This window comes from Phoca vitulina, unplaced genomic scaffold (genome assembly GCF_004348235.1).
Source record: "Phoca vitulina isolate PV1807 unplaced genomic scaffold, GSC_HSeal_1.0 scaffold41, whole genome shotgun sequence".
In the NCBI taxonomy this organism is placed as follows: Eukaryota; Metazoa; Chordata; class Mammalia; order Carnivora; family Phocidae; genus Phoca; species Phoca vitulina.
The window spans coordinates 16,614,637-16,641,930 of record NW_022589744.1 but is presented as its reverse complement, the minus strand read 5'-3'; the positions used below and the strand labels follow the sequence as shown (position 1 = coordinate 16,641,930).

Sequence of the window (27,294 nt, the reverse complement as noted above, 5' to 3'; positions counted from 1 at the left end):
CATAAAAAGTCTCACGCTAACAATGCTAACTAACTCTACTACGCAGAATAAAAACACATTTTACATATTACCTTTCAATATATATTTGCATCCTGTACACCCCCTTCTTAAGTGATAGTACCTTACACACGTTTTTCCATCTTGCTTTTATCATTCAACAATACATGCTGGAGAGCATGCCATAGCAATGTATAGAGATATTCCTCATTCCTTCGTGAGGATATATGTATTTCACAGGGTCCAATCAGGAGAGAGAAAGCACACAGTAATTTGAACAGAGAGTTTAATATAAAGAATTATTAGCAATAACTGGGGATTGGAGTGAGGGATTGGCCAGTAAAAAGAAATGAGACTATAAAGAATGCAAGAATTGTAAGAAACAAGGAGTAACCACAACCACCCCAACCAGGGCTATGACAATGAGGAGCTCACTATCCCCAGGGATGAGATCTAGACTGTTGGAGAAGGCCGCCTTTGGCTCACTGGATGGCAGAGAAGCTGTCAGATGTCGCAGTGATGGAACTTGCTGGAAATCTTCTCTGCAGGGTGCTGGGGAAAGGTTTTTTTTCCACAGAAGGGATCTCACTAGAGATACTTTTCTACAAAACCACTCAAGGGGTTGTGAGGGGAAGCTGGTGGGTACTGGTTACTACTGACCAGTGTGCACTGTAAGAGCTGGATGCTGGAGAAGGCCTGGGGGCCGCAGGAGCCTGCAGATCCAGCACAGCAGAAGCAGGAAGAAAAGCTCTTCCTCCTGCAGTGTCTCTCCAGCACCCTCTATTGACAAAGTTTAGCATCATGCCAGAGAGTACACAAAAAATAGAGGGCTCAGATCCATTTTCATGGATCAGGCAATGAAGTTTGAATTTAGAGCTGAGATAGAATGCATTAATAATTGGCACAATATACAGTTTTATTCACTCAGTCCCCTATTTATGGATATTATATTTCCAGTCTTGCTATTACCAATATTCAGCAGGATTCTAACCAAATTAACTGTCATTTGTTCACACATTTAACATTTGTAAGAGTCCAGTGCAGGCTTCATTTTTAAATAGCATATAATCTAGTAGAAAAGGTGAAATTATGCAAATAAAATGTAACACAAAGTAGAATTTCCTGGGTATCATCTCAGTTCTACCTAAATTCTGAGGAATAAGATCACTTCCAGTTGCAGCAAGCAGGAAGGACTTAAAGAAGGTACTAACAATTCAAATAGACCTTCAAGATGGTGTAGGGGAAGTCCATCTCAGGAAGATGGAATGTGAGCTGAGGGGTCAGGTCAGGGAGCCTGCTGTGTTCAGACACCGCCCAGTTTTGCTGCAGCTAGAGTAATGGTCTCAAAGTGTGGCTCCGGGACCAGCAGTATTAGCAACATCTAAATTTTACGCTCCCACACACCACTGGGAACAGGTGCTAGCAATCTGTGTTTCAAAAACCTGCCCGGTGATTCTCATGCCTGCTCAGGTTTGGGAACCACAGGCAGAGAGTATCTGAAGCAGACTGGTAAAGTAAAAAAGTCGTTTCCAAAGTTTTGATCATGTGCTTATATTGGTAAATCTTCTAGGGTTATGCACACCGATGTACATGTATTTCTTTATAAGGGACTATGCACCGTTGTACTCATCTTATGTAAGTTATAAAACACATTGAGAATAAACAAGAAAAGAGAACGATGGGAACCGAAGCTCTCCTCTGTTCTTCCAGCACCCCACATGGCACTCGACCACCCGCTTTGGCGAGCACTTGGGGAGGGGGCAGTGACTGTGGTGGAGGCTCTCCTGTTTCAGGGAGGGCCCTTCCCTTCATCTGCTCAGAACTGGAAAGGCAATTTAGGGTCCTGACCAGGGACCACGGGATTGAGTCCTGCTTCGGTCCTCATCTTTCCGCAGTAAGGGAAGGTGGTGTTTTGGTGGAGCAGGTAGGCCACCTCCGTGGCCATTGCAAGGTTTTCCTGGAGAAAACTCTTTCCTACTGCAAGTCTCTGACAACAGCCCAGCCAATGAGAGAGGGTCACAGCCCAGCCAATGGGAACGGCCATAGCCCAGCCAATGGGAGATGGCCACCGCCCAGGCAATAGGAGACAGCCACAGCACAACCAATGGAGACAGCCACAGCTCAGCCAATGGGAGACAGCCACAGCCCAGCCAATGGGAGACAGCTACAGCCCAGCCAATGGGAGGCGGCCACAGCCCAGCCAATGAGAAGCCACCATACTTCCAGCTCCCAGCTTACTCCAATGGACTTTCTGTTAACAACAATCCACCCCCTCCCCACCCCCCCCACACCCCCTATAAAAAGAGCCTCCTCTCCTTACTCTCCGGACATGCCCGTGGTTGTGGTGGAACCTGTGCGTCCTGGGTTGGGATTCTCTGCTCATACCAGAGCACCCCTTCTTTGCTGGTGGAACAGCGGGCAGTGTTACTGTTAAGGTTAACATTTTACTGCGATTGCACTGAATCTACAGATCAAATTAGTAGAATTTGTCTTTTAGATGACTTTTCAACGCATGAACAACTATCTTATCTCTACTTCAGTGTTACTAGACTTTACAATTTTTGCCTTAGCTTGTACACATCTGTTGTTAGATTACCTTCAGATACTTCCCATTTTTGTCATTTTATTTTTTAAAAGATTTTATTTGAGAGTGAGCGCGAGAGAGCGAGCACGAGCTGGGGGTGGGGGGTGGGGAGAGGGAGTAGCAGACACTCCGCTGAGCGAGAAGCCCGACGCGGGGCTGGAGCCTTGAGCAGAAGGCAGACGCCCCTTTTATTTGAGGCATAATTTACCTTTACAGACTTCCTAGGGTTCAGTTACCCTCCAGACGTTCTCAGGTGGCGGCCGTCACCAGCACAGGCCACCTGCTTCCTGCCCGCATTTGCTAGCGGTGCTTCCCCACGACACCCGGGATACTCAGGAACCTCTTATTCTCCCGCCTTGAGGTGAGGACGAGGTCCTGCCCCAGCCCCGCCCCACCCCGGAAGTCGGCCCCGCTCGCTCCCTGGAGCCCGGAAGTCAACCACAGCCCCGCCCGAGCCCCCGGAAGTCGGCCCCGCCCGCTCCGCGGAGGCCGGAAGTCAGCCACCCCGCCCCCGACAGTCCGGAAGTCTGCGGTCCCGCCCCCAACCCCGGAAGTCGGCGGCCAGCCGCCCGCCACAGGTCCCGGCCCTGCGCCCGCGCCCGCGGGGTCTAGTGATCGGTAGGCGCGGGGGTCGGGCCGTCTTCGCGGGCAGCGGGCGGGCGGCGAGCGGCCCGGGCGGGCGACGCGTCGGTGGCGGGGCGTCTCAGAGCTGCGGGAAGCGGGCCGGGCGCGCGGGGCCTGGTTGAGGGGGTTGGGTGGGTCCGGCTGCGGCGGAGCTGCCGACCGGCGTGACCCGGCTCGCCTGCGTCGGGGGTGGCCGGGCGGTGGACCAAGACCCGGCACTCGTGTGTATCAATTGAACCCACCCTTTATTGTCGTAAGTTTGACTTGACTTCCCTGCAGTATCTGGAAAGCTACCCGGAACTGGGTGCCCAGCCCGCGCTCTGCGTGCGCTGCAGTCCGCGGGGGCAGCGTGCTTTCAGCAGGTGCTGGGGCGCTCCCGACCCTCCGCCGCGCGTGGCCTGTTGTCCCAGCGGCCGGAGGAGACTCAGCCCACGCTGGGACTTTCAGTTCCCTTTCTGGGTGGAGGCCAGCAGAGGGAAATGAGGGCATTCTGATAGGTTCTGCGAGGGTGTCGGAAGCGTGAATGCAGCTGAGGGCTAACGGTTTCCGAGGACTGCGGTTTCCAGGTAGGACGGGCCAGCTGGTGGTCAAGTGCTTGTCGACGCTTTGCGAGTACTGAGCTGGGCAAGTAGCCCCCGTGCAATCAGCGTAACTGAGCAGAGAAGGGCCTTGCAGAGGAAAGGGTCCTTGGGGGACTGCGGAGACCGCCGTGGACACAAGCTGACTGGCTTCCAGGCTGGTGAGGAGCTGGGCGCTTGTGAGCAGGCATTGGCGTGAGGACTCCAGCTGTGGTGTGTCTGCCCTTCCCAGCCCGTCTCCTGCCGAGAGTGGTGCGCGCTCAGTCCAGGGATGTACATGCGGGTGGAGTCACGCACCAGCTCCTGCCTCCATCTGAAGAGGGCTCCAGGCATCAGGTCCTGGTCTTTGCTTGTTGGTAAGGATTTCCGTATTTTCCCTCAGATTAAAAATCTAACTTAAAAAAAGATGAAAATGAAACTGTCCTCTGTTCTGTTACCCCCAAGTATAGCAGTTGTTTTGCTATTTTGTATCTTTTCCAGCTTTTACCCTATATGCACAGCTTTTGCCCTATATGCGTGCCTTTACGGAGGATCTGTCCTTTTTTTCACCACTTAATATCTTAATGTTAATATTGTGCATGTTCTTTTGAGGTCCTCGTATTCCTTTTACTTGCTTCCATACACCTGGTTGCAGGTGTAAGAGGCTTACGTGATGGGCCACAGTTCATTCCCATTTTTTCCTCCGTCCCTCTCACTGTCCATCAGAGGGTCCTGCACTGGAGGGGCAGCGCGTGGTGTTGATGGGATCGGACATATGAAGAGTGGCGTGGCTGTGCCTTCAGCAGCTTGTCTCTGGTCCATCTTTCCCGTGACCCTGCATGTGGCTGCCTGCCTGTTCTGCTTCACGTGCCATGTTGTGGTTCTTTACGTACATCTTATGTTCATCCCACACCACGTGCTGCTGGAGTAAAACCCTTGCTGTCGGCTGCTCTGTCTGGTTTCCCAGCAGCTCTGGGAAGGGGTAGAGGGTAGAGGAACGTATTTAGGGAATCCTGTGAATGGCATTTGCCCCGTTTCTGAGTGCACTTCCTGGCTGTTTCCCCCACTTCTGAGCCTGGTGGTCTTCTGTCCCCCTGAAGACCGAGCTTCTCGCTCAGGGAGGGCCTGCTTGTCTGGGCCTGTGGCTCCTGGGAGGAGGGGGCTCTGGGCTCGTGGTGGCCCAATAGGGAGGCACTTGCTTTCTTTTCTTTCTGCAGGAATCTTGTCGATTGGCCTGGCTGCTGCATACTACAGTGGAGGTGAGATGCATCACCCCCCCGCCCCCAGTAGCTTCCTCGGCTGTTTGGGAAATAGAGAAAAGAGAGGGAACCCACCATTTGTGGTGCTCACCGAGGCCCAGCCTTTGGGGCCACAGGCGCCTCTGCCTCTTGGCTCGCACGTGCAGCCCCAGCTCCGTGTGCTGGTGTGTCCTTCCTAAATCGCTTGTCCCGTGCAGCCTGTGCTTTTCCCTCTTGTATCTGAAGCACTTTCCTGGGTCATGACACATCCTTCAAGAAGGCGCGCTCGTATTTGCCGAGGCGCTGCTGCAGGTGAGCCACACTTCCAGCCGCCCCTGCAGGTTCCTCTCTCCAGTATCAGAAACTGCGCCATGATGGGCAGAGCCGGGTCAGCCCTGACTCCTGTGTCCAGCAGACACTGGAGGGACAGCAGAGGGTGCACAGAGCTGGCTGAGCATTTCACACGTGGTTCTGCGGGACAGCAGTGTCAGGTGGCCGCCCTGGGCCGGGGTCAGCCAGCCCCAGATGCCGCCCCTGCCCAGTGTCAGCTGGGGAGGGCCCCCCATGGCATGTTGGCCTTCACCTCTCTGCTGCTGTCCCTCACCCGGCTGCGTGCTGTTTGCTCTTCAGATAGTCTGGGCTGGAAGCTCTTCTATGTCACGGGCTGCCTGTTCGTGGCCGTGCAGAACCTGGAGGACTGGGAGGTAAGGCCAGCACGGGTGAGGGTGGGAGGGTGCAATGGGAATCACAGCAGGAGGAGAGGCTTTGGGGCCTCACACACTCCCCACTCGGAAACCTTAGCTTAGTGGTTTCTGGGTCGAGGAATTTTCTGAAGCTATTTTTCTCGTAGAAGCTCTTCATGACTGTTTCCACCAAAATTCTTTACTCCCTAGTGTTGCCAATAGCACAGAACAGAATGAGGGCCAGTCCGTCTCCCTTGGTGGCCAGCAGTCTCCCCTGTGCCTTGGTCCCCTTCATGAGGAACCACAGAACTCGGGTGCTCTGACCTCCAAACTTTGACCTCTATTCCTTTGTTTGATGACCTCAGCTGCTGTACTTCTCTTTTGCTTGGGGAGAGCACCTGCTTAGACGCCCCTCTTTCTCTCTACACCCCCGGCCCCGTGCTCCCGACAGACAGGAGCCCGGGAGGGTCTGGCTGTGGGTGTTCGGCTCTGGCAGAGCTGGGTGTCTTCCCGAGTGTCCGCTCCCGCGAGTCCAGGCCCCCCTCTGGAAGTTCCATGTGTGGCTGGCCTGCACACACACAGGCCCGCAGCCGGATGAGCCCCTTCTGGCCGGTTTTCCAGGAAGCTGTGTTCAACAAGAGCACCGGGCAGGTGGTTCTGCACACATTCAGCTTGTACAGGAAGCTGCTGACTCTCTTCAGAACTGGCCACGACCAAGGTGAGGCATGCAGAGTGTACGGGACACAGGGCGCGGCAGGAGGCTGGTTATTCCAGACTGGATGGAGGGTGGTGAGCGAGACCGCAGAGACCAGGCCTGAGGCCCAGAAATGGGGTGGGTCCAAGCTGGCCGCTGGGTGACACAGGGTGACCCCGGACATTGCCTGGCAGCCTCTAGCTCAGCGGCTGGTCATTAGGCACTAGGAAGGCATTTTTCAACGGCTGGGGGAAGATGAAGCAGAAAGACGGGCAACACAGACCTTAGCCCGTCCCTGATGTGTTGCTGCTCATGGGAGCACGGGCAGGCTTTCCAAGGTGACCACGGGTGTGCTGGATGCCCCTCCTCACCCAGATGGCACTCTCTGCACAAGCCTGTGCTGTGGCCACAGACCTGTGACGCCGTCCTCTGGAGAGTGGCCCCAGAGTGGCCGTGCCCAGCACACAGGCGGGAGGGGCAGGTGGGGAGGAGGGGACCCCTGACCGACCCCCACCCGCAGTGGTGGTCCTGCTGAATGACATCCGGGATGTGAACGTGGAGGAGGAGAAAGTCCGGTATTTCGGGAAGGGCTACGTGGTGGTGCTGCGGTTTGCGACAGGCTTCTCCCACCCCCTCACCCAGAGCGCTGTCATGGGCCACCGCAGGTAAGCTCTGGGCAGGTGACTTGATTGGCCACAGCTGGCTGCCTGTGCCCCTCACCCTCCCATCAGGTGGCCCCCACAGTGGACTTCGTGGCTGGGCCCAGGGAGAGGACTTGGAGGAACGTGGCCTGCCCCTGCTGCTAGGGAAATGTTGGGAGTCTCCACAGGGACAGAGGGGATGGGGACAAGAGTCTCCATGAGGACAGAGAGCAGGGCTGGGGTCAGGTGAGGTGGGGACCAGAACAGAAGGCACCATGTCCTGGAGGGGAGCCCTGGGGGTGGCAGAGGTGGGTGGTCCAGCAGGAGAATGGTGTGGGCAGCAGGCACGTCTGCCATGGTAACCTGCCCTTCCTCCCGGTGTCGGCCTGGCCCAGTGACGTGGAAGCCATCGCCAAGCTTATTGCCACCTTCCTGGAACTGCACCGCCTGGAGAGTCCTGTGGAGCTGTCTCAGAGCAGTGACAGCGAGGCTGATGGCCCGGGGAGCCAGAGCTGATGCCCACAGAGCCCCTGGCCTTGGTTCTGGTGGTGCCCTGGTAGGACTGATGGGCCACTGGCAAGTCGTCTTCCAGCGCCTGGGTGTGTCCCTGGCAGTGCCAGGGTGGGACCCTCAGCCATTCCTGCTGCTTGCTTCCGCCCTCTGAGCAAAACCACAGGCTGATTTCTGCAGGCCTCAGAGCTGCCTCCTCCTGGCATCAGCTGGCTGGCCCCAGCCTGGGTGGTGTGGGTGGGGCACGAGGGCACACGTACCCCACTGCCCACCAGCTGTGTGGGGATCAGGTCTCTGAAATGGGGAGGGATGCCCAGGCTCCCGGCGGGGGGGCAGGGAGGTTTGCCAGCACCAGCTCCCCACTGAGAGCAGGGCTTTAGCAGGTGGGCCCAGGGCCAGTGGCTGGGTCAGGCTCTGAGGATGCCAGGACGACAGCCACACTCGCCAGTTGTCCGTGGGAATCCCAGTGGGTCCTGCCCCACATGCTGTAGCCCTTCTCGGGCTCGGCGTCCTCAGTGGTTAGAGTGCGGTGCTTGCCCAGGGTCTGTAGGGCCCAGGGTGGACGCTGAGGGCCCCATCTGACTATGTGCACTGCAGCCACTCCCAAGGCCTCCCCAGCCCACAGACAGCACCTGTCCAGCTGGGCCTGCAGCTGGGCTTTCACGGGGTGGGGGAAGCCTCATGCAGGCCCTAGACCAGGGCAGCTCCCTTAGGAACCCAGGCAGGATGTGGGCCCAGGGCTGCTGTAGCAGCCCCCACAGAGGTGGGGGCAGCAAGGGCACCTCTGAGCGGGCACTCAGGAGCTATGCCTAGGACTGGCTGGGGAGCACTGCAGAAGAGGGTGGGGTCTCTGGGGAGACCCACCCTCTTCTTAGCAGAGGTCACCAACAGCTCTAGTTTGGGGATGCAGTCATTTACACATGCCAAAGTTAGGTTTTAAAGTGGTAAAATCTGAAAGCCTTCTTTTTCTAAAATAAAGTATGAAATGTTGTAACTGGTTTCTGGTGTGGTCATCCCGACTGGAGAAGGCCCTGAGTTGTGGAGGGATCTGTTTGGCTGGCTCCCCTCTGCCTTTGCTGGGCCTGCAGGGTGAGAAGAGTCTCGGGACCACCGTGCAGGACCCATGGGAGGAGCGAAGTCTGAGTCCCACTAGCAGGAGTTCTAGCTCCCACTCTCCTTTTTATTTCAAGCCAACAGGTTCTACATGTGGATCAGTAAGCAGGCCTCAGCGTGTGTCCTCCTTGGACACTTCCCACTTGTCTTTCCCAGCGAGAAATGTCTGCACCGTGGGTGTGGCCTGTTGCAGGTGGTCCCGGGTACAGTGGGAGGCCGGACGCAGCTGGACAGGGGTGCCTGGCCCCGCGCCTCAGGGGTCCTGAGCTGCGAGCGGCCTGGGGCTGGCGGCCTCTCTGAGGTCCTGCAGCAAACCCTGTAGCCGCCTCAGGCTGGGCTGCACGTTCTCCTCCAGCCACTCCTCCACGGTGTCTGGGTAGAAGACGCGATGCAGGGCGGCCTCCAGCTCCTGCACCAAGGTGCTCCACCTGGCCAGGAGGCTGAGCAACACAGCCAGTGGTGAGCCCGCCTGGCGAGCACCCCTGGGTGACAGCTCACAGCCTATGCACTACACTCACATGCTGCACAACCCCACGGGTCGGTACGGTTCTATGCCTCAGTTTACCCATGCATAAAACGGGGCTATTAGTGCCCACCTCACGGGGTGGCTGGGAATAAGTGAGTTGTTGTTTTCACATCTGAAACTAGAATGCTTTTGACAACTGGCTGGCAGGGTTTGTCTTTAGGCGTGAACCTGCCGACATTGGACAGCATCTTTCACTCAGGGGGACACTGCGTTGGCCTCAGCTCAGAGCTGTGAGCCAGGAGAGCAGCAGGGAGGGCTGGCTGGCCAGGATGAGCCCTGGACCCTGCCCGGGGCATTCAGTGACCCTCACCCTTTTAGGCTAGGAAGGCCCTGGCTTCTCGAACGCTTACGGCACAGGTGATTCAGCAAAACTGATTCACTTAGGAATTCACGGCTGCAATACCTAGAAAGCTCATCTTGGTTCAAAGCCGGTAGCCCCAGAGGACGTGCAGCTCTGGCGGTGGGCACTGCCAGGAAGCGGGTGGGGCAGCTAACCTGAGCGCCTGGGGCTGGATGTGCTGGACCATGACCGGGTGGATGAGCTTCCGCCTGCGGTGGTAGGAGCTGAACCAGCCGGTCACGTACCTGGGGGCAGACCCACGCACGCTGGTGGACCCTCTGCAGCTAGCAGGGCAGCCTCAGGGTGGTTTTAAAATAATGCCTTTGAAAAAACTTAAAAGGGTCTGGTAGAAATTTTAAAAAGCTGGCTCCCCCCAGAAAGTCTCTGTATAGGACAGGCCACCCTCACCCTGTCCTGCTGGGAGTGGGGGGGGGGCTCAGGCCCTGCCCACTCACCTGTCCCTCTCCAGCAGCGCGTCCACAGAGCTGCGCAGGTGGAGGCCAACGTGCGTGACAAGGGCCAGGATGTCGCTGCCAGGGAAGGAGCCGGCCCCCTCACTGCACGAGAGCCGTCGTGCTGCGATGGGGGTCCCAATGCGAGGGGAGAGGCAGGGCTGGGGCGGGGGGGGGCTTACCTTGTAAAATCAGTTATTTCTAGGTTAGAAATCCCAAGAAAGTTCTCCACTTTTGCTTTAACATCTTCGGCAAAACCTCCTGCAACCAAGCACAGACGGAGATGGTCAGAGGGGCCTCTGGAGGAGAGAGAGGCTGGGCCCTGCACCACCGCGCGGGCCTGGTGGCAGGCAAAGTGACCAAGGAGGTCAGCGTGCACGTGCCAGCCCCAAGGAGACCTCGGGGACGGGGCTGCTTATGCAACACATGAAACGGGCTCACCACGGTAAAAACGAGAAAACCAGATGCAGAGCGGCACCATCACTAGGGGGCCCACCAGCCTGTGCGGCCGGCGCGCCCACAGGTGTGCGGGACGTACGCAGCACCTGGCAAGCGCGGTTTCTCACACGTGGACTATTCCAGAACAACGGACACGAGCCAGCGAGGCTTGCGCGGGAGCAGCTCGTGGGGCAGGAGGCCCGTCTCCACAGAGGGGAGGGCTCCGTGGCAGCGGCGCCTGCCTCAGAGGCGGGCAGTGGTAGCCAGCACCGTGTCAACAGCAGAGGCGGCCGCGGTGTCCCCGCACCTTTCCCTGAACGGTTCACAGCTAATGCTTCAGAGGGCATCACGTGGAGGGAAGGCTCAGTGTCCGTCCTTGTGCCACTGTGTGCGGCCTCTAGCGGTGCGGGAGCCAGGCCCCGTGCACCCCGCGAGCCCAGGTCTCTGCCCGAGTGGGGGTGCCCGGGCCGGCACTGGGCAGCCAGGCATTCAGCAGAGGCCTTTTCTGCACCCACCCACGCGAACTGCTTTCATGGGCTCGCTGCGTCTGGGGGCAGCCGGGGGGTGGGCGGCTGAGCTCCGCTCCACTGGGGAGGAAGACCACAGTCCAGCTCCAAGGAGGCGCAGTGGGGCATCTGGCACTAGGCTCTGCGCCCCACGCCCCGCGCCCCCCGGGAGGAGCAGGGGCCATACCGTGGAGCAGTGACTGCAGGCAGACGGCCAGGGACGGGATTCCCACGGGCAGCAACTCGCACAGCACGGAGAAGTGGTCGTACCTAGGTCCACGGGAGAGGGCCGCTCAGCTCCCGCCGCCCGTGCCCGCACGGCAGATGCCTGCACGCTCTCCCGGCACGCGGGACAGGCCTCGAGAAGCTCCCACAGAGTGGGCTGCTGCCTCCGGACATGTGCCACCCAGAGGCCCTGCCTGGGGCTTACTGCTCTGTGGTGGCCACCCTGACTCCGCTGTGGGAGGCCTGAGGGTCGGCAGGGCATGGGCGGGGGCCTCCAGCTGCCTCCCCCTCTGCCCTCCCAATCGCAGGCATGGACCTGTGGCTAGGACTTGGCCAGGAACAGGGCTTCACTTGCAGCTCACTTTTCAAATGATGCAAAATCCCTAAAGAGATAAAATCCGTCTCATGGGGCACCTGGGTGGCTCAGTTGGTTAAGCAGCTGCTTTCGGCTCAGGTCATGATCCCAGGGTCCTGGGATCGAGCCCTGCGTCGGGCTCCCTGCTCTGCAGGGAGCCTGCTTCTCCTTCTCCCTCTGCCTGCCTCTCTGCCTACTTGTGCTCTATCTCTCTGTCAAATAAATAAATAAAATATTTAAAAAAAAAAAAAATCCGTCTCATGCCGGCCGTACATGAGACAAGTTATGTGTGAGGCTGCTGACAGTGCAGAGGGGACCAGGGTGTGTCGTGGCCCCAGACACCCTGAGTGGCGTCCCCTCTGCAGAGTTTGGGGGACGGCTGCGGGGGTGTTAGGTCCCCAGGCTCCTCCCCTCTTAGAGCACCGGCCCCTCCCCAGGGAGGGCTGAGGCCCAGACTGGATGGGCCAAGGAGGGTGGTCTGTCCCGGACGACCAGCGCTGCTCGGCCCCTCCTGGGCAGGTCGGCCCGAGAGCTTCCCCAGGGCCTGCGTGGCCTTACCTCTGCCAGCCGGTCAGGACGATGCCCTGCAGCATGTCCGCGGGCCCACTGGCCGCCACCTGCAGCCACTGCACGTTGTTCCTGAGGTGGTGCTCGATGGGGGTCAGGGCCTGGCTTGCCCCCGTAGCCCCCTTGAAGGCGCTGGCAGCCCACAGCCGGAGAAAACCACACTTGCGGTACTTTTCCATGAGAAGAGCTAGGCGAGAAAGTGAGTGGTGTGATGGGCCTGGGTCCGAGGAGCTGCGGCCGCCAAGCTTGGACACTGCACTCGTCCAGACCAGAAAGCAGGAGGAGCCCCCAACTGCCAGCTCCAGTTCCGGGCAGACTGAAATCTCAGCAAGAGAAGAGACACCTGCCATGTGCAGGTGACCGCTAGTCCACCTGCTCGTTAGGAAAAGAGCAGACAGAACGGGACATCTCACGAGCGACCCGGCGCAGGACGTGTGCTGGGTGCTCCCACGGCTGGCCGCGGCTCACTCGGGGGGGGCCTTCGGGGAAGCGGAGGCTGTTGGCAGGATCCTGATGAACCAAGGGACCGAGGCCCCCGCATGCCCCCAGCTGGGCAGTCAGGGCTCCAGGGTCTCTTGGCCGTGGCCAGGGTACTGACCTTTGCCGTGGACGTCCAGGTCGGCCCCGTAGTCCCAGAGCACGGGCTCCACCAGCTGTGCTACTCCCGACGCTGGGGGCGGGAGAGCGGCTGTGAGCCGAGAGCTGTCTGGACACGGCCCCGCAGCCCCCAGTCCTGGCCTTACAACAGAGCCCGGGCTGACTTGTTCAGGGTGCCTGCGCTTTAAGTACAGACTCGACACAGCTGTGTTTTTGACGGTAAATGCTGCAACCATGAAATCGGCCAACTTTGGCAATGACCAGTCTCTAAGAGTTCTGTGAAAAGTGAGCCCCCCGGCCGGGGGTCCCAGAGCTCCCTGCAGGGGAAATGCTCTGTCTGCATGCTGCAGTGGGGGCGCCGGGACCGGGTGCAGCAGGAACACATCGCTACTTGGATTTAACTCTAACTAATCTTATGAGAACCCAAATGGCCACACGTGGGTCGGGGCTGCCTCGAGGACACCCCAGCCTTCCAGAGGCTGGGGCAATGGCCAGACTCTGGGCTGGGGCTCTGAGTGGACCACAGGGTGTGTCTCTGGTCTCACCCCAGAGCCTCAGACAGGGTGAGCCCTTGGGCTGGAGGGACTGCTACTTTCCTTGACCAGCAGCCAACGTGAGCCTCAGCCACAGCCCCTGCAGGGCTGGCGACAGCATCCTGTGAGGCCGAGGCAGCCAGGAGCACCGGACACTCAAGGCCCGGTGGGACCCTCTTACCCCCATCGTCCTCCTCCTGCTGGCCAGGCCCATCAGGGCCCCGTGGCTACTCTCGGGTTCAGACCTAACACTCTGCACTCCTGTAAGACTCGCAAATGCCTTCTGGGGGAATGGCAGTTTCGTGTGAGAAAGTTTGGAGAGTGGCTCTAAGGGAGTCGCCTGGACTGAAAGCTTTGGGGCAGGGGTCCCAGAGTCCGCCCCCAGCAGCTAGCTGCTCGCCTCCTCGCTCCCGGCACCAGAGGCCTGGGGGATGCACCTGCCGACCTGAGAGTTGGTCCTCGGGGATGGCCCGCAGCATGTCGTCCCACACCAGGGGCCTCGTGGCGGGGTGCCGGGCCAGCACGTGGCAGGCCACCGCCTTTATGTGGGACAGACACAGTCCTGCTTTGGTGTTATGCTCCTCCCGCAGCCACTGCCTCGAGGCCTCGCCCTCTCCAAGGTAATAGACCTGGAAGGAAGCACAGGACGGTTTGGCCCCGGATCGCCCGGCCTCACCGCGGGCGCACTGGGGAGAGACCTGGCTCAGGCCGTGTCCCCCAGGATGTCAGTGGCAGCTGCCCGTGTGGAGCGGCTGGTGAAGGGGGCCCTCCTCCTTCACCAAGACCTAACTTCCACTCCAGGCTGCCTTCGAGCGTTCACAGCAGCCCAAGGGCAGAAATAACCGAGGTGTCCACCAGCCAGCGAGCAGATAAACAACGTGGGGGCGGTCTCTGCCACTGCTGGGGTGTGGACAGCATGGCCGTTTCGGGTCACAGCCCAGCCCTCGTCCATCCCGCAGGGCGCAGCTCGCCGTGCTCAGCAACATGGCTTTGCCCGCATGAGGTCACAGGTCAGCTGGATGGACGCCCTCACCGGGGGACGTCTCCTCGGCCAGCTCTTCTTTGTCCTTTGGCACGTGGATTATTTTTCTATGTAAGAAAATACCCCACAGGTGGCACAAGGAACCCTTGAAGTGAGGAAGAGGGGCTGCTACAGCACTGGGAGGGACACACCAGGTAGGCGAGGCTCAGGGGTGGAAGAAGCATCGAGGGACTCACCTCGTCACAGCCGACATGGAGCCACCGGGCACCCGGGTGCAGCTCCATGACCTGGCTGATCATGGCTCCCACCAGCGCCAGGGACTCCGCCTCATGGGGGTTCAGGGTGTTGGGGAAAAGTGCTACTTCTCGGAGGTGAGCGAGAGCCTCGTGCTTCAGCACAAACTGCGGAGAGACGGGAGGTGACACTGGGAGACAGAAGCCTGCAGCTGAACTGAGCAAGGGCTGGCTCCAGGTCACCCCAGAGGACACTGGTGGGCCAGGCTGAGCCTGTGGCTGGCTCATGGCCCTTTCCATCCGATCTACCTGGGCCCGGGGAGAAAAGTTAAAGCCAGGCTCACTCACATTCGGATCAAGCTGCCACCAGCCGGAAATGTGAGGGGTGACCGTGGACATGAGAGCCACAGTGGTGACGCACTCTCCTCACACCCCGGCTGACTGGGGACCACACACACACACACACACACACACACACACAGCCGAGGCAGATGGGGGACTGGCTGAACTCCCAGCGTCCCCAGCCCCTGCGGCACAGGGTGGGTCCTCACGGCCCCAGCACACCACTGCCCAGACCCTGGCTGACTACCAGCCATGAAGACAGAGGGGTGGCCCCTAGGAAGCCAGGCCAAAAATACAAATACGAATAAAACACTAACAGAGGGATCAGTAGCCACATGCAGCTGGGGAGACAGACCCTGCAGACTGAATGCAGGCAATTTACAACCACCTGCAGGGGGAAAAGTCAGATTCGCAGTATTATCTGAAATATCCAATTTTCAACCAAAAATCATGAGATGTGCAAATAAACTGGAAAGTGGAACCCAGACTCAGGGAAAAAGCCAGTCGGACCCTGATATCAGATTTATCAGATGACTACTCAAAGAAACTATTCTGAAAATGTTCCCAGAATTAAAGGAAACTATTAATAATACTGAAAAATGGGCTCCACAGCAGACTTGACATGTCAGAAGGAACAGTGATTGTGATGCCAGACCAACAGGAATTACTCAGTCTGAACAACAGAGAGAAAAGGAGAGAACCAAGAGCCTCAGAAGCCCGTGTGGTGACATCAGGCACACCTCCCCTGGTGGAGGGGAGAGAAGGGGCACAGAAGCACTTGAGGACATGGCCCAAAACTTCACAAAAGTGAAAATTATCTAGAGTTCCAAGAAGCTCAACAAAACCCAAGCAGGATAAATGGAAAGAAACTCAAACCTAGAAATCATAACCAAACTGCTACAAGGCAAACACAAACAGGAAGTCTTGAAAACATCAAGAAAAGAGAAGAAAAACTTAGGAAAATAATATTGTAATTTAAGGCTGACACACCATGTTCATGGATTGGAAAATCCAACAGAGTAGAGCTGATTTTCCCCCAAACTGATTTACATTTAATGCAATTTCAATCAAAATCCCAACAAGGTTTCTTCTTTTTTAAAGATTTTACTTATTTGAGAGAGAGAGAGAGAAAACGAGCTAGCAGGGGGAGGGGCAGAGGGAGAGAATCTGAGGTAGACTCTCCACTGAGCAGGGAGCCCAACACAGGGCTCAATTCCAGGATCCTGAGATCATGACCTGAGCCGAAGGCAGATGCTTAACAGACTAGGTCACCCAGGTGCCCCAATCCCAGCAAGGTTTCTTACAGATGTAAAAACAACTGAGTCTAAAATACACATGGAGAAGCAAAGGGAGCAGAATAGACAAAGCAACCTGAAAAAGAAGAATAAAGTTGGAGGAATCTTATTACCTGATTTTATTTAAGATTCACAGTAAAGCTACAATAATCAAGATAAGATAGTACCGACAAAGGGACAGATGCATAGACCAATGGAACAGAATAGTTCAGACCCTCACAAATAAGGTCAACTGATTTTTGACAAAGGTACAAAAGCAATTCCAAATTCTAAAGAGAGGCTAATCTTTCAGTAAGTGCTGTTGGCATGACTGGCCATCTCCAGCGGTCACACAGTATATGCAAAAAACAATGAACCTCACACCTTACGTAAAAATTAACTCAACATGGACTGTAAGTGGAAAGTGTATAAATGTAGAACTTTAGAAGGAAACAGGAAAAATCTTCACGACCAGGTGACTGACAGAGTTCTTAGAAATGACACCAAAAGCACAATCCATCAAAGCAAAACTGAGAAACTGGACCCATCAAAATTAGAGAGTTTTGCTCTTTGAGTACACTAAGGGAATGAAAAAATAAAGTACAGATTGGGAGCAAATAGTTGCAAATCACAGATCTAACGAAAGACTTGTATCCAGAATTTCCAAAGAACTTAAGAACTCAACAGTTCAGAAGATGAAACATGCAAAATGCTTGTACAGTTATTTCACCAAAGAGGACATCCTGATGGCAAGTAAATGCATGTTAACAGTCTTCCTCCAGAAGGAACCAACCCTGAGGACACCCCGACCTTGGACATCTGGCCTCCAGAACTGTGAGAGAGCACACTTCTGCGGGTTTAAGTGACCTGGTTGAGGTCCTTTGCTGCAGTGGCCCCAGAAAACAAACCCACTCTGACAGCAGGCCCCTCGAGGAGCAGGAGTGGGGGAATGACTGGGAGAAAGGGTGGGAGCGACACCGCTGGGGACCTTCGGGCACACAGGCTGGACGCAGAGGGTTGGTGGGTGCTGACCTGAGACAGGAGTAAGGGCAGCAGGACCACACAATGGCCCGAAGTGCAGGGGGATGAGGGTGCCAGAACAGGGCAGAGGAGCCGGGCTCTGGTGGTCATGAGGACGAAGGGGAAGCAGGAGTGGACATGGCACTGTCTGGAGAGGGAGCGTCAGCTGAGGAGGGAGAACTCGAGAGGAGTCATGGGGACTGCTGCCGTGTCTGGGAGGCTAGCAGAAGCAGCACAGCCAGGGGTGGGGGCTGGGAGGGAGCAGGTGGGGCTGCAAAAAGCCCAAGTCAAGTGTGAGGGGCCAGAACGTGTCGCTACATTTAGTGACCTGGAGGGACGCTCTGTGGGCCGTAGCCCGTGGCGGCGGGAAGTGAGGAGACCAGAGAGCTCGGCAGGGAGTGCCAACCAGGAAAGCTGGGGGCCTGAGCACGGGAGACACGGGTGCGGCAGGGGAAGGGGCGCATGGCTGGACGGGAAGACAGTGCCTCTGGTGCAATCTGCGCTTGAACACCTGGGGTAGGGCTGCCCATAGGGCTAGCAGCTGTGTCCATTACAGGAAACCACGGAACCTGTAGCCATTAAATCAGTGTTGTGTTTAATCTGCTGCCCATCTTCTGATGTAGATGTGAGAAATATTTCTGGAGATCACATAGGAGCTTGGGAAAATACTTTCAGTATTAAGTGATGAATACAAATTAAAAAGAAAACAACTCGACCCTCAGGGCTCCACGGGAATTGGGCATCCCCCACTGGCTCCTTCCCTCCATTCCTTGGACAGAGTTTGCTCTGACCTAGAGCTCCGTGCTCTTCAGCCATTTGCAGGGCAGGGGCTTCTGAGAAAGAGCTGCTCCCTGCCTGTGGCTGGCCACCGCCTGTGTGCCCCCGAGCCCCACACCCGGGCACCAGGTAACTTCTGTTCCTCCCACTTACCTCCATGTGTCCAAATGTCTGCACCAATGGAATGACCTCTAGCTCGTTCAGTGTAGCCAGATGTAGGATCTCCTTGATTTCAGGGGGGCTAGAAGACAAAGATCATCCAGAGGTTCACTGCAGCCCATTCAGACCAGCTCCAGTTCACTCCAGCCCGTTCACACTCCAGGAGCTGTTCACACCAGCCCCTGTTCACACTCCAGCCACTGTTCACACCAGCTCCTGTTCCCACTCCAGGCCCTGTTCCCACTCCAGCCCATTCACACCAGCTCCTGTTCACACTCCAGGCCCTGTTCACACTCCAGCCCATTCACACCAGCTCCTATTCACTCCAGCCCCTGTTCACATCAGCTCCTGTTCACACTCCAGCCCCTGTTCACGCTTGCACTCCTGTTCATGCTCCCCCTCCCTTGTCAGGTTCTGGGGGGGGATTCTCCTGGGGAAACTAGTACAGTCACTATTTCCAAAAAGCTCAAAAGATATTCCCAAGGTTTCAGAGAAGGCTCCCACCCTATAATTTGGGAAAATGATGCTCTGCTATGTCCTCAAGTAATGGTTTGGTTTTTACCAGTTATTCTTTTTTTTTTTTTTTTAAGATTTTTTTTTAATTTATTTATCTGACAGAGAGAGACACAGCGAGAGAGAGAACACAAGCAGGGGGAGTGGGAGAGGGAGAAGCAGGCTTTCCACTGAGCAGGGAGCCCGATGCGGGGCTCGATCCCAGGACCCTGGGATCATGACCTGAGCCAAAGGCAGATGCTTAACGACTGAGCCACCCAGGCGCCCCCTTTACCAGTTATTCTTACCAAACTCTATAAAGAAGCTGAAGTCATTTTACAAGAAACTGGGCCATACAAGGAATCATATTCTACAACAGGGGTTGGCAGATGGGCTCAAGGACAAATTCACCTGCCTGTTTTCATACAGCCCATGACCTAAGAATGGTTTCTACAGTTTAACATGGTTGAGAAAAATCAAAAGAAGAAAAATATTTTATGATATGTGAAAGTTACATGAAATTCCAGTTCAGTGCCCACAAATAGAGTTTTATTGGAACTCAGCCATGGCCACTCATTGACATTACTGTCCATGGCTGGCTGCTCGTGCCCCCCCCAGATTGCTGCAGCAGAGACCAGGCAGGCTGCACAACAAAACTGACTGGCCCTTTACAGAGGAGCTGGTGACCCCTTTAATAAAAAAAATTTAAAAGACCATCAAGATTATACTGGGGGGAGTGGGGGGACTCATCCCCCTGGGGGTTAGCGACCTCGGTGAGCGCACCTGAGGGTGGGAATGCTCTGGGGGGCACGGATGACACCCGGGAAGGGCTGGCTGCCTGCTCTGGCATCAGCTTTCATACACGAGTCTATCTCAAGAAGAAGGTGAGTTCCAGTTTCTGTGTGTGTGCTTGAACCATCTCTTAACCAGTTCTATGAATGTATGGACTTCAAATAGACCTTTTCCAAGCTTCACAGGTACCCTAGCATTGTTTCCACTTAAAAAACAAACAAATGAACAAAACATGTGCCTCGTAAGAAAAACAGAGCATGAAAAGAACAGAAACTTCCAGCAAGCTCACTGCAGTGTTAACCTCTGGACACACCCGTGGGGCACAAACCCCTCGCGGAGTTCTCACACAGAGCTGAACCCCTCTCCAGAGTGGCCCACCAGCTGGACGTCTTTTTCTCACGCTTGTGAACACAGAGCATCACAACCTTTTAAAAACCTTCACCAATTTGATAGCCAAAATGGCATTTCACTCATTTTAATTCACTTTATTACTATCATATGCTTATTGGCCATTTAAATTTTTTGGAGGGAATCAGCCCACACGTCCTTTGCTCATTTTCTTTTTAGGGTGTTACTGATTTACATGGACACCATAACTCTGAAGCCAAGCGGGTGCACCCGTGGCCACCACATCTGCTTTGACTGATTCTGACCCCTCCCCCTTTAATCTTTCCTTTCCTGATGAGGGTTAAAACTGTGGCCTTAGAGAGCAGCGTTCCCCTCCCCTTGCCCTCCCCGCCTCCCCCCATCTTCTCCCTTCCCCTAAATGTTTTCAAATTCTCTCCAGTAAATGTATTTTATTTTTGTAACTAAGACATGAGTTTCAAAGCCAGAAGAGGGCTGCCCCACCACAGCCAAACCCTCGCCTGCCCTGCCCACACCTCTGGGTGGCCCCGCACATCTGCTTCTCCGTGGCTGGGGATACCTGTATGCATGCTTGGCTCTCAGCAGCCTGAGGTGGCCCTCGTAGGGAAACATGTCTTCATACTCGAGGAGGAGCCCATTGGCGCCCAAGGCATGGAACAGAGGAAAGACCTGGGGGAACAGGGATGCTATGAGGAAGCAATCATCTGAAGGGAGGTGACAGACGTGCAATGTGTGAACTGTCTTCCTGCCTGTGGACAAGGGTTATATTTGACATTCACATTACTCCCGGAAACATTTAACCTGGAACGTGTACTTTGTGTTACACCAAATCAAACTCTAACACTGCACCCTGTTCACTCGGCACAGGGTGGGTCTGCACCTATGGAACACAGCCGTGGCTCAGCTTCATGGTTCAGCCAGGAGGCGGTGAGGGGCTGAGGGTGTGGCGGGGAGTGGGCTGTTCCTGGCTGCGCTCATGGGGCCTCCCCTTGCTCACCCCCACTTCCTCCTCTACCTTTGTGTCAAAGGATATGAATTCCTATCCTCAAGCATTATCAGGATTAGTCCATGTCTACCATACAGAACTGAGATTTTCTTCTAGTCCGAAGTCAAGGCTGTGGTGGAAAAGAGACATTATGGGCGCCACCGGAGGGGCCTCCTGCAGGCATCGAAACAGCAACCCCTCCCCAGACAAGGGTCACTGCAGGTTCCACAAGATTTTAACACTCCTGTTGATGTGTCTGTCAAAGCTTTCCTTTCCTAGGAGTATGGGGACATTCTGAAGCAAGCTGGATGGAAGAAGGAAACAGCCTGGGGCTAAAACTTTGCCGTAGAGAAGTCAGAATCAGTAGTTTTCTGCAAATTACAAAAAGAGGCAGACAGACTGGAGTGGAGCGAGCTAATGCAGGCCAGGCATGCGGATAACGCAACATAATGGTCTTGGCATTTTCCCATTTGCTCAGCATTTTTGCTTCTGGTTTGCTTCTCAGCCTCGTGTGGCCATCTGACCACTGCAGCCTGTTTGGCACTTTGGCTGCTGGGGTCGGTGGCGATCCTCTGTGCCATGGGTGGTGAGGAGGCTGTGGGGCCGGGCGGCCCAGCTGTCCCCAGCACATACTCCGGCCCAGTGCTAGGCACGGGGCTGGGATGGAGAGGGTCCTCGCTGTAAAACCGCACAAGCGTGCACACACGTGGGGCATGATACGCTGAGCCTCTTGCATCTGTCGTCGAGACTCGACATCGTTTCCCCTACTTTCCGCTTTTCTGACTGCAGTATTTCTAATCCCAGACAACACAACTGTTCACATATACATACTTCAATATATATCCCTGATGAAGATTTTTTACAAAAGCACAACCACAACACCATTATCCCACTTAACCGAATCTTTAATGTCATCCATGCTCAAATTTTCCTGTGTTTAAAATCTTTTCACATGTGGCTTGTTTGAACCCAGTCCAGTGAAGGTCCATACACTGCATTGTTTGAATGACCTTTTAAGGTTCTCTGATTTTTAATAGTCCCTTCTAATTTTTTAATTTGGAATTTATTTGTTGAAGAAACCAAGTCGCTTGTTTGGTATGATTTTCCAAATTTTGGATGGGTGGTATTCTCAAGATGTCCTGTAGCGTGTTTGCCTATTTCCTACTCTTGTGCGTGCTGGTGGTTAGACATGAAGGGGTGATTGGATCCAGGTGTCATTCTTTTGGCAAGAATACTTCACAGATGGTTCTAGAAGTCACAAGTCTGCCTGCCCCGCTGGAGTGATGAGGGGCATCAGCCAGACCCATGCCTTGCACTTCTGCCTAACGGTTTCAGCCGCCGCTGACATTCGCACCCCGTGCACTGAACAGGAGCTGCACGGAGGTGACTCTCCAATTATGTGTTGGCTGGGATGCTTCCTTAAGGAGGAATTTGCTCTCAGCAATTATTTGGTTGCTCCAGGTGTGATGCTGCGGCAGCTGGTGCTTGTTCTTCAGTAAATTCACTCACTTCTTGGATGTTCACAACAGCTGGCCTGTGGCTTTCACACTCGAAGGTCAATTTGGTTGGATACAAAATCCTTCAGTATCTTAAATACGTGACTCCCTCGTCTTCGGTCATAAAATGCTGCCATCGAAGTATCTGATGCTGATCTAATTATCCTTCCCTCATACAGAACTTGTACCTTTTTCCTGTGTGCCCAAGAGTGTTCATTTTCATTTTCTTTGAAGTCTCATACATTTACTAAAAGACTTACTTAGCGTCTATCATCTTCGATATATGGTATGCCTTTTCTTTCTTTTTTAAAGATTTATTTCTTATTTGAGGGAGAGAGTGAGAGAGCACATGAGTGGGGGAAGGGGCAGAGGGAGAGGATCTCAAGCAACCCCCCTGCCCAGAGTTTGGAGACTGACTCCAGGCTCGATCCCACAACCCATGAGATCATGATCTGAGCTGAAACCAAGAGTCAGACGCTCAACCGACCGAGCCACCCAGGCACCCCAGGTATGCCCTCTCAACATGCAGATCCAAGTATTCTTAAATTTCAGGACAGTGTTTCTGTAGTTTCTGAGCATTTGTCCTACAGCATTGCTTTGGTTCTCTTCTTGGGGGACTGTTGCAAACTGAAAACAAGCCTACGATACAGTGCCTTCCTCATCAAGAGGTGGTGTCTATTCACAGTCTTGAATCTGGGCTGACTTTAGACTTGCTTTCCACGAGGAGCACTAGGCCCAGGAAGGCTTGCGGCTTTGGCTCCCATGCTCTCAAAGCACTGTCCTGTGACGGCCACGCTGAGAGAGGCTGGCCTAGCCTCTGAGAGGACAGGCGCCCACAAGGAGGACTAGAACCCAGGTGTCCCAGTGGACAGCCAGCACTGACTGCTGGACATGTGAGGCCATCTTGGACCATCAGGTGTTCCTAGTTGTCAGGGGACTGCCAACAGGGGAGGGAGCCCAGGGTGGACCAGCAGAACCACCCACCAGCCCATGGAAACAGAAGGAATGGTGAATTGCTGTCTTAAGCCTCGAAGTTTGGGGCGGTTGGCCCCCCAGCAGCAGAGAGCTAAGGGGGGGCTCCAGTTGCAGGCGAGTTGGACCTTCTTTGCTTATCTTCTGTCTCTTTCAATTTGTCAGAATGCTTTTTATCTCTTCACGTGTGACATTCTCTTTTTCCTTATTTATTTCCCAACAGTATGCTTTCCACGGCGTCTGCTCACTTCTGTTCTTCTGCTTTAGTCTGTTTTTTTGGCCAGAGGCTCCCTCTCCTTCCTCCGCATCCCTGCTCCCCGTATTAGAACCTTTTCTCTGCTTTACTTTCAATGTTCCTGTCCAGTTCCCCATGGATTCTCTCCTCAACACTGTGTTCTTAATGTGGGGCTCGGTCTTTCTAGAAGTTTCTGAAGGTATTTCTGAGAGCCTTAGGCCCCTCCAGCATCTTCTTCTGAGTCTTTTCGCACTCACTCTCAAATTGCAGCCAGTGAAACCTCTCCCCCATTCCTCTCTGACAGAGGACCTGTACTTGTGGGCCTGTTTTCTGGGTCTTCTGGTCTTGGCCCTGTCAGAATTCCTTCCTCTCTCCTCCATCACCTCCTGCCTGGCACCTAATCCCACATGGGTGGTATGCTGTACCACTCGCATTTGGGGATTCACGGGGATACCTGCATACCTACCTCGAAGAGTGTATTGGTTTTCTAGGGCTGCTGTAACAAATTACCACAAACTGGGTGGCTTAATACAATGAGAATTTATTCTCTTCCAGTTCTAGGGGTCAGAAATAAAAATATCGGGGTGTGGGCAGGGCAGTGCTCTCTCTGAAGGCTCCAGGGAAGAACCCTTCCTTGCCTCTTCTAGCTTCTGGTGTTGCTGGCAGTCCTGGCATTCCTTGGCTTGTAGATGCATCCCTCTAATCTCTGCCCCTGTCCCCACAGGTGCCCCCCCCTGCATCTAAATATCCCTCTCCTGGGGCGCCTGGGTGGCTCAGTCATTAAGCGTCTGCCTTCGGCTCAGGTCATGATCTCAGGGTCCTGGGATCGAGCCCCGCATCGGGCTCCCTGCTCGGCGGGAAGCCTGCTTCTCCCTCTCCCACTCCCCCTACTTGTGTTCCCTCTCTTGCTGTCTCTCTGTCAAATAAATAAAATCTTAAAATAAATAAATAAGTAAATAAATAAATATCTCTCTCCTTTTTTTTTTTTAAGATTTTATTTATTTATTTGACAGAGAGAGCGAGTGAGCACAAGCAGGGGGAGTGGCAGGCAGAGGGAGAAGCAGGCTCCCTGCAGAGCAGGGAGCCCAATGCGGGACTTGATCCCAGGACTCTGAGATCATGACCCGAGCCAAAGGCAGACGGTTAACCAACTGAGTCAGCCAAGTGCCCCTAAAATTCCCTCTTCTTATAAGGACATCACTCACTGGATTAGGACTACCCTACTCCAATACAGCCTCATCTTATGTTGATTATAATTGCAAAGACTCTATTTCCAACTGAGGTTACATTCATAGGTACGAGTAGCTAAGATTTGAACATTATCTTTTTGGGAGACACAATTCAGCCCACAACAAAGAGGCTGTGGATCTCCTTTATTGTGGATCTCCTCCCCCTGCCTCTTTTTGCTATCCTTTTGCAACTGCTCTGTTTTATGAAGGGATTTGGGGGGAAACTCAAAATCTATGCTGCCACCAACATCGTGCCCCTGCCTAGAACCCCAGGGTTGCACTCTAAGCACACATTTCTACAGAATACTGTTCACAGCTTTGAAGACCAAACCCAAGGCAAGGGAGATCGTCTAGAGAGAAAGGGGCTCTTACCTCAGAGAGGTAGGAAACCTTTGGTGGAGCTCCTTTAAGGTCCAAATGAACTAATCGCATCTTAAATGGTGAAGAACCTGACATTTCACTATTTCTCATGAAGTCATGTAACAAAAATCTCTTGTCTGGGCACTTCTTCCTAGTGGAGAAATTCAAAGTTATAAATGGGCAGAGGCCCCTTTTAGCCCTTGCCCTTCCACTCTGTGTTTCCATTCCCACACGCCCAGGTTTGCTTTATTCACTGGGAGGAAAACTCATTTCACCAACATGAAAATGAATCAAGAAGTCTACCTCATGTTCAAATAGTGTTCAAATAGAGGGACCTCTGCCATTTAATTATTATTTGCCCCTAAAATAGAATAGCACTGGTTTCCTCATAAGATGGCTATGATCTATAATAACACAAATGACTGCAAAATAATTTTGTTTTAAAGACTGTCTCAAGTTGTGCATACTATGCTAGCGAAAACAGGCAGATATATATAAACATCTTTCACGTCTTACAATGTTTCTGTAGAAAATTTATCCTTAATTTTATTTTACTTTCAAGAGCAGTAAAAATACTTTACATTTCTAGAGCTCAAGTCAGCTTGGTTGTACGGAAAAAGAAACTAAAAATTTAGTCTAAGTCAGAGAAAACTGTCTAGGATTTAAAACAGACCGCTGATAATTTGAAAAGCAAATGAGCCACGAGTACATCAGGGCTAACTAGCTTCTATTAAAGTAAAGGAAGTGTCTGGATGACAGTGAGGCAGCTGGGTAAGAGTGCAATCTTTTTTTTCCCCCCTCTAGCTATTATAAAAACACAAAGGATAGGATGAGAAAAGTGAAAGAAAATCTTTGCATATTGGTCACGTTTACAGCTCAGTAATTCAAACTACTCATTCTGTGTGAGGACTCATAAATCCCTGACCTTAAGAAGTCTATTATAAAGCAGGGAAGATAAAATAGACGCACACAGAAACCAGTTTTTTTTTTTTTAAAGAAATTATATTCAAAACAATCTCAATGACAAAATTCTCAAGGCAATTACCTAAATTACCAGCTGATGGGTGCATGAGTTTTGTGAAAACGCATTCTGAAAACTGCTTTTAAAGCTGAATTGTTTAGGGGCGCCTGGGTGGCTCAGATGGTTAAGCATCTGCCTTCGGCTCAGGTCATGATCCCAGGGTCCTGGGATCGAGCCCCACATCAGGCTCTGTGCTCAGCGGGGAGCCTGCTTCTCCCTCTCCCTCTGCCTGCCTGTCTGCCTACTTGTGATCTCTCTCTCTCTCTGTCAAATAAATAAATAAAATCTTAAAAAAAAAAGCTGAATTGTTTAAAAATCTTACAAGCCAAATTTATTTTCCAGGGACTAGACTCAAACACTTCCAAGCTGAGAAGTGTGCACTGGTGGTGTGAACACCCCCTCATATTCAGAGAGAAACCTGCTCCCGCGGCTGCATCACTGGGCTAAGAGGGATGCTGACATCTTACCGCAGGTAAGACACACTGGCTTAACAGCGTTAAGTCTCCGCAAAATCTAAAGGAAAAGAACCAGAGAAGTCCCTGTTTCACCTTGTTATGAGTGTGCTAATCTCTTTGCTCCGATTCCCTCCTGCACGAAGTCTACAGAGATGAGCTTATTCCGAACACCTGGGTGGAAGGTCACTACTTATCAGATGAACGGGCGTCTGCACTCGGCGCTGACTGCTCAGGGCTTCGGGTGAGGCCAAGAGCCCCTGAAGGCGATGACCCGCACTGGTCTCCCCAGTGCCAGGAATGCTGGGCAGACCTCTTCAGTCCGATGATCGCATGAACTCTTTCTTTTCCCTGTATCATCAGTAAGTTACTCACCTTCTTCCGGCTCACTCCTCACGGATGCACCTCACTGTTCACCCCTTCAGAGTCTCAGGTGTCCTGACACGGCCGGTAAGAGTTTACTTCTCATGCACAGGACGGACGGTTCTGTAGGGAAACGGAAAGCTATCAACAAGCAGCGGGGCCTCCGGGAGACAGGCGTGTACTGAGCACCAGCTGGTCCCAGCACCCCCAGGTGTGGTGCAGACCCCAGCGAAGCAAACAGACCCTGGGATAAGGGCTTGGAGACCACAGAGAAGGGCGCAGAGACTCCAGGAGAGGAGCTTGGCGACCCCCCAAGAAGAGCCCTGAGACCTGGGGATGGGGGTCCTGAGAGCTCGGGGCAGGGCTTGGAGACCTCGGAGGAGGGCCCTGAGGAGGAGGGACCAGAGACCCCGGGAAGAGGGCGCACACTGCGGGAGAGGACGCACTTCAGACCGCAGGTTCCGAGGCTCGGCGAGTTCCGAGGGCGGAGGAGCGGGCGAGGGGCGCGCGGGCGGCGCGGTGCCCGGCAGAGTGCGCGCCCAGGTCCGCGCTCCGCCCCGCCCT

At 54.2% G+C, this 27,294-nt stretch overlaps 2 protein-coding genes across 9 annotated transcripts; one reads left to right on the top strand and one right to left on the bottom strand.

Moving 5' to 3' along the window:
• Window positions 1-3,110: 3,110 nt before the first annotated feature.
• On the top strand, window positions 3,111-8,483 carry LOC116647960 (cytochrome b-245 chaperone 1). Of its 4 annotated transcripts, none has more exons than XM_032429641.1 (7): window positions 3,111-3,199; window positions 4,016-4,139; window positions 4,980-5,021; window positions 5,631-5,704; window positions 6,266-6,401; window positions 6,898-7,042; window positions 7,414-8,483. In XM_032429641.1, the coding sequence occupies exons 2-7, from the start codon at window positions 4,055-4,057 to the stop codon at window positions 7,532-7,534; spliced, it is 603 nt and encodes a 200-aa protein (XP_032285532.1). In that variant the 5' UTR covers window positions 3,111-3,199; window positions 4,016-4,054; the 3' UTR covers window positions 7,535-8,483. The 4 variants fall into 4 exon arrangements, with proteins under 4 accessions (XP_032285532.1, XP_032285535.1, XP_032285533.1 ...); XM_032429644.1 differs by having other exon boundaries at window positions 6,305-6,401; window positions 7,414-8,482; XM_032429642.1 differs by having other exon boundaries at window positions 3,129-3,199; window positions 3,941-4,139.
• A 64-nt stretch (window positions 8,484-8,547) lies between these two features.
• Window positions 8,548-27,288, bottom strand: HEXD (hexosaminidase D). Of its 5 annotated transcripts, XM_032429634.1 has the most exons (14): window positions 27,177-27,288; window positions 26,743-26,853; window positions 24,907-25,045; window positions 20,177-20,286; window positions 17,962-18,049; window positions 14,399-14,563; window positions 13,626-13,809; window positions 12,649-12,720; window positions 12,042-12,237; window positions 11,091-11,173; window positions 10,142-10,220; window positions 9,963-10,064; window positions 9,663-9,752; window positions 8,551-9,081 (listed from the first exon to the last, which is right to left on the bottom strand). In XM_032429634.1, exons 3-14 carry the CDS (start codon window positions 25,003-25,005, stop codon window positions 8,895-8,897), a joined length of 1,455 nt encoding a protein of 484 aa, XP_032285525.1. In that variant the 5' UTR covers window positions 25,006-25,045; window positions 26,743-26,853; window positions 27,177-27,288; the 3' UTR covers window positions 8,551-8,894. The 5 variants fall into 5 exon arrangements, with proteins under 5 accessions (XP_032285530.1, XP_032285527.1, XP_032285525.1 ...); XM_032429636.1 differs by lacking the exon at window positions 9,663-9,752 and having other exon boundaries at window positions 8,549-9,081; XM_032429637.1 differs by lacking the exon at window positions 9,963-10,064 and having other exon boundaries at window positions 8,552-9,081; window positions 27,177-27,287.
• Between the last annotated feature and the right edge of the window lie 6 nt (window positions 27,289-27,294).

Coding starts and splice junctions, on each gene's coding strand:
- HEXD (XM_032429634.1), bottom strand. CDS start 25,005: ATGAGAAATAGTGAAATGTCAGGTTCTTCACCATTTAAGATGCGATTA. Junction 18,050..20,176: donor AGAGCCAAGCATGCATACAG/GTATCCCCAGCC, acceptor TTTGTCTTCTAG/CCCCCCTGAAATCAAGGAGA. Junction 10,065..10,141: donor GAAATAACTGATTTTACAAG/GTAAGCCCCCCC, acceptor GCTCTCGTGCAG/TGAGGGGGCCGGCTCCTTCC.
- LOC116647960 (XM_032429641.1), top strand. CDS start 4,055: ATGTACATGCGGGTGGAGTCACGCACCAGCTCCTGCCTCCATCTGAAG. Junction 5,022..5,630: donor TGCTGCATACTACAGTGGAG/GTGAGATGCATC, acceptor TTTGCTCTTCAG/ATAGTCTGGGCTGGAAGCTC. Junction 7,043..7,413: donor GCTGTCATGGGCCACCGCAG/GTAAGCTCTGGG, acceptor GGCCTGGCCCAG/TGACGTGGAAGCCATCGCCA.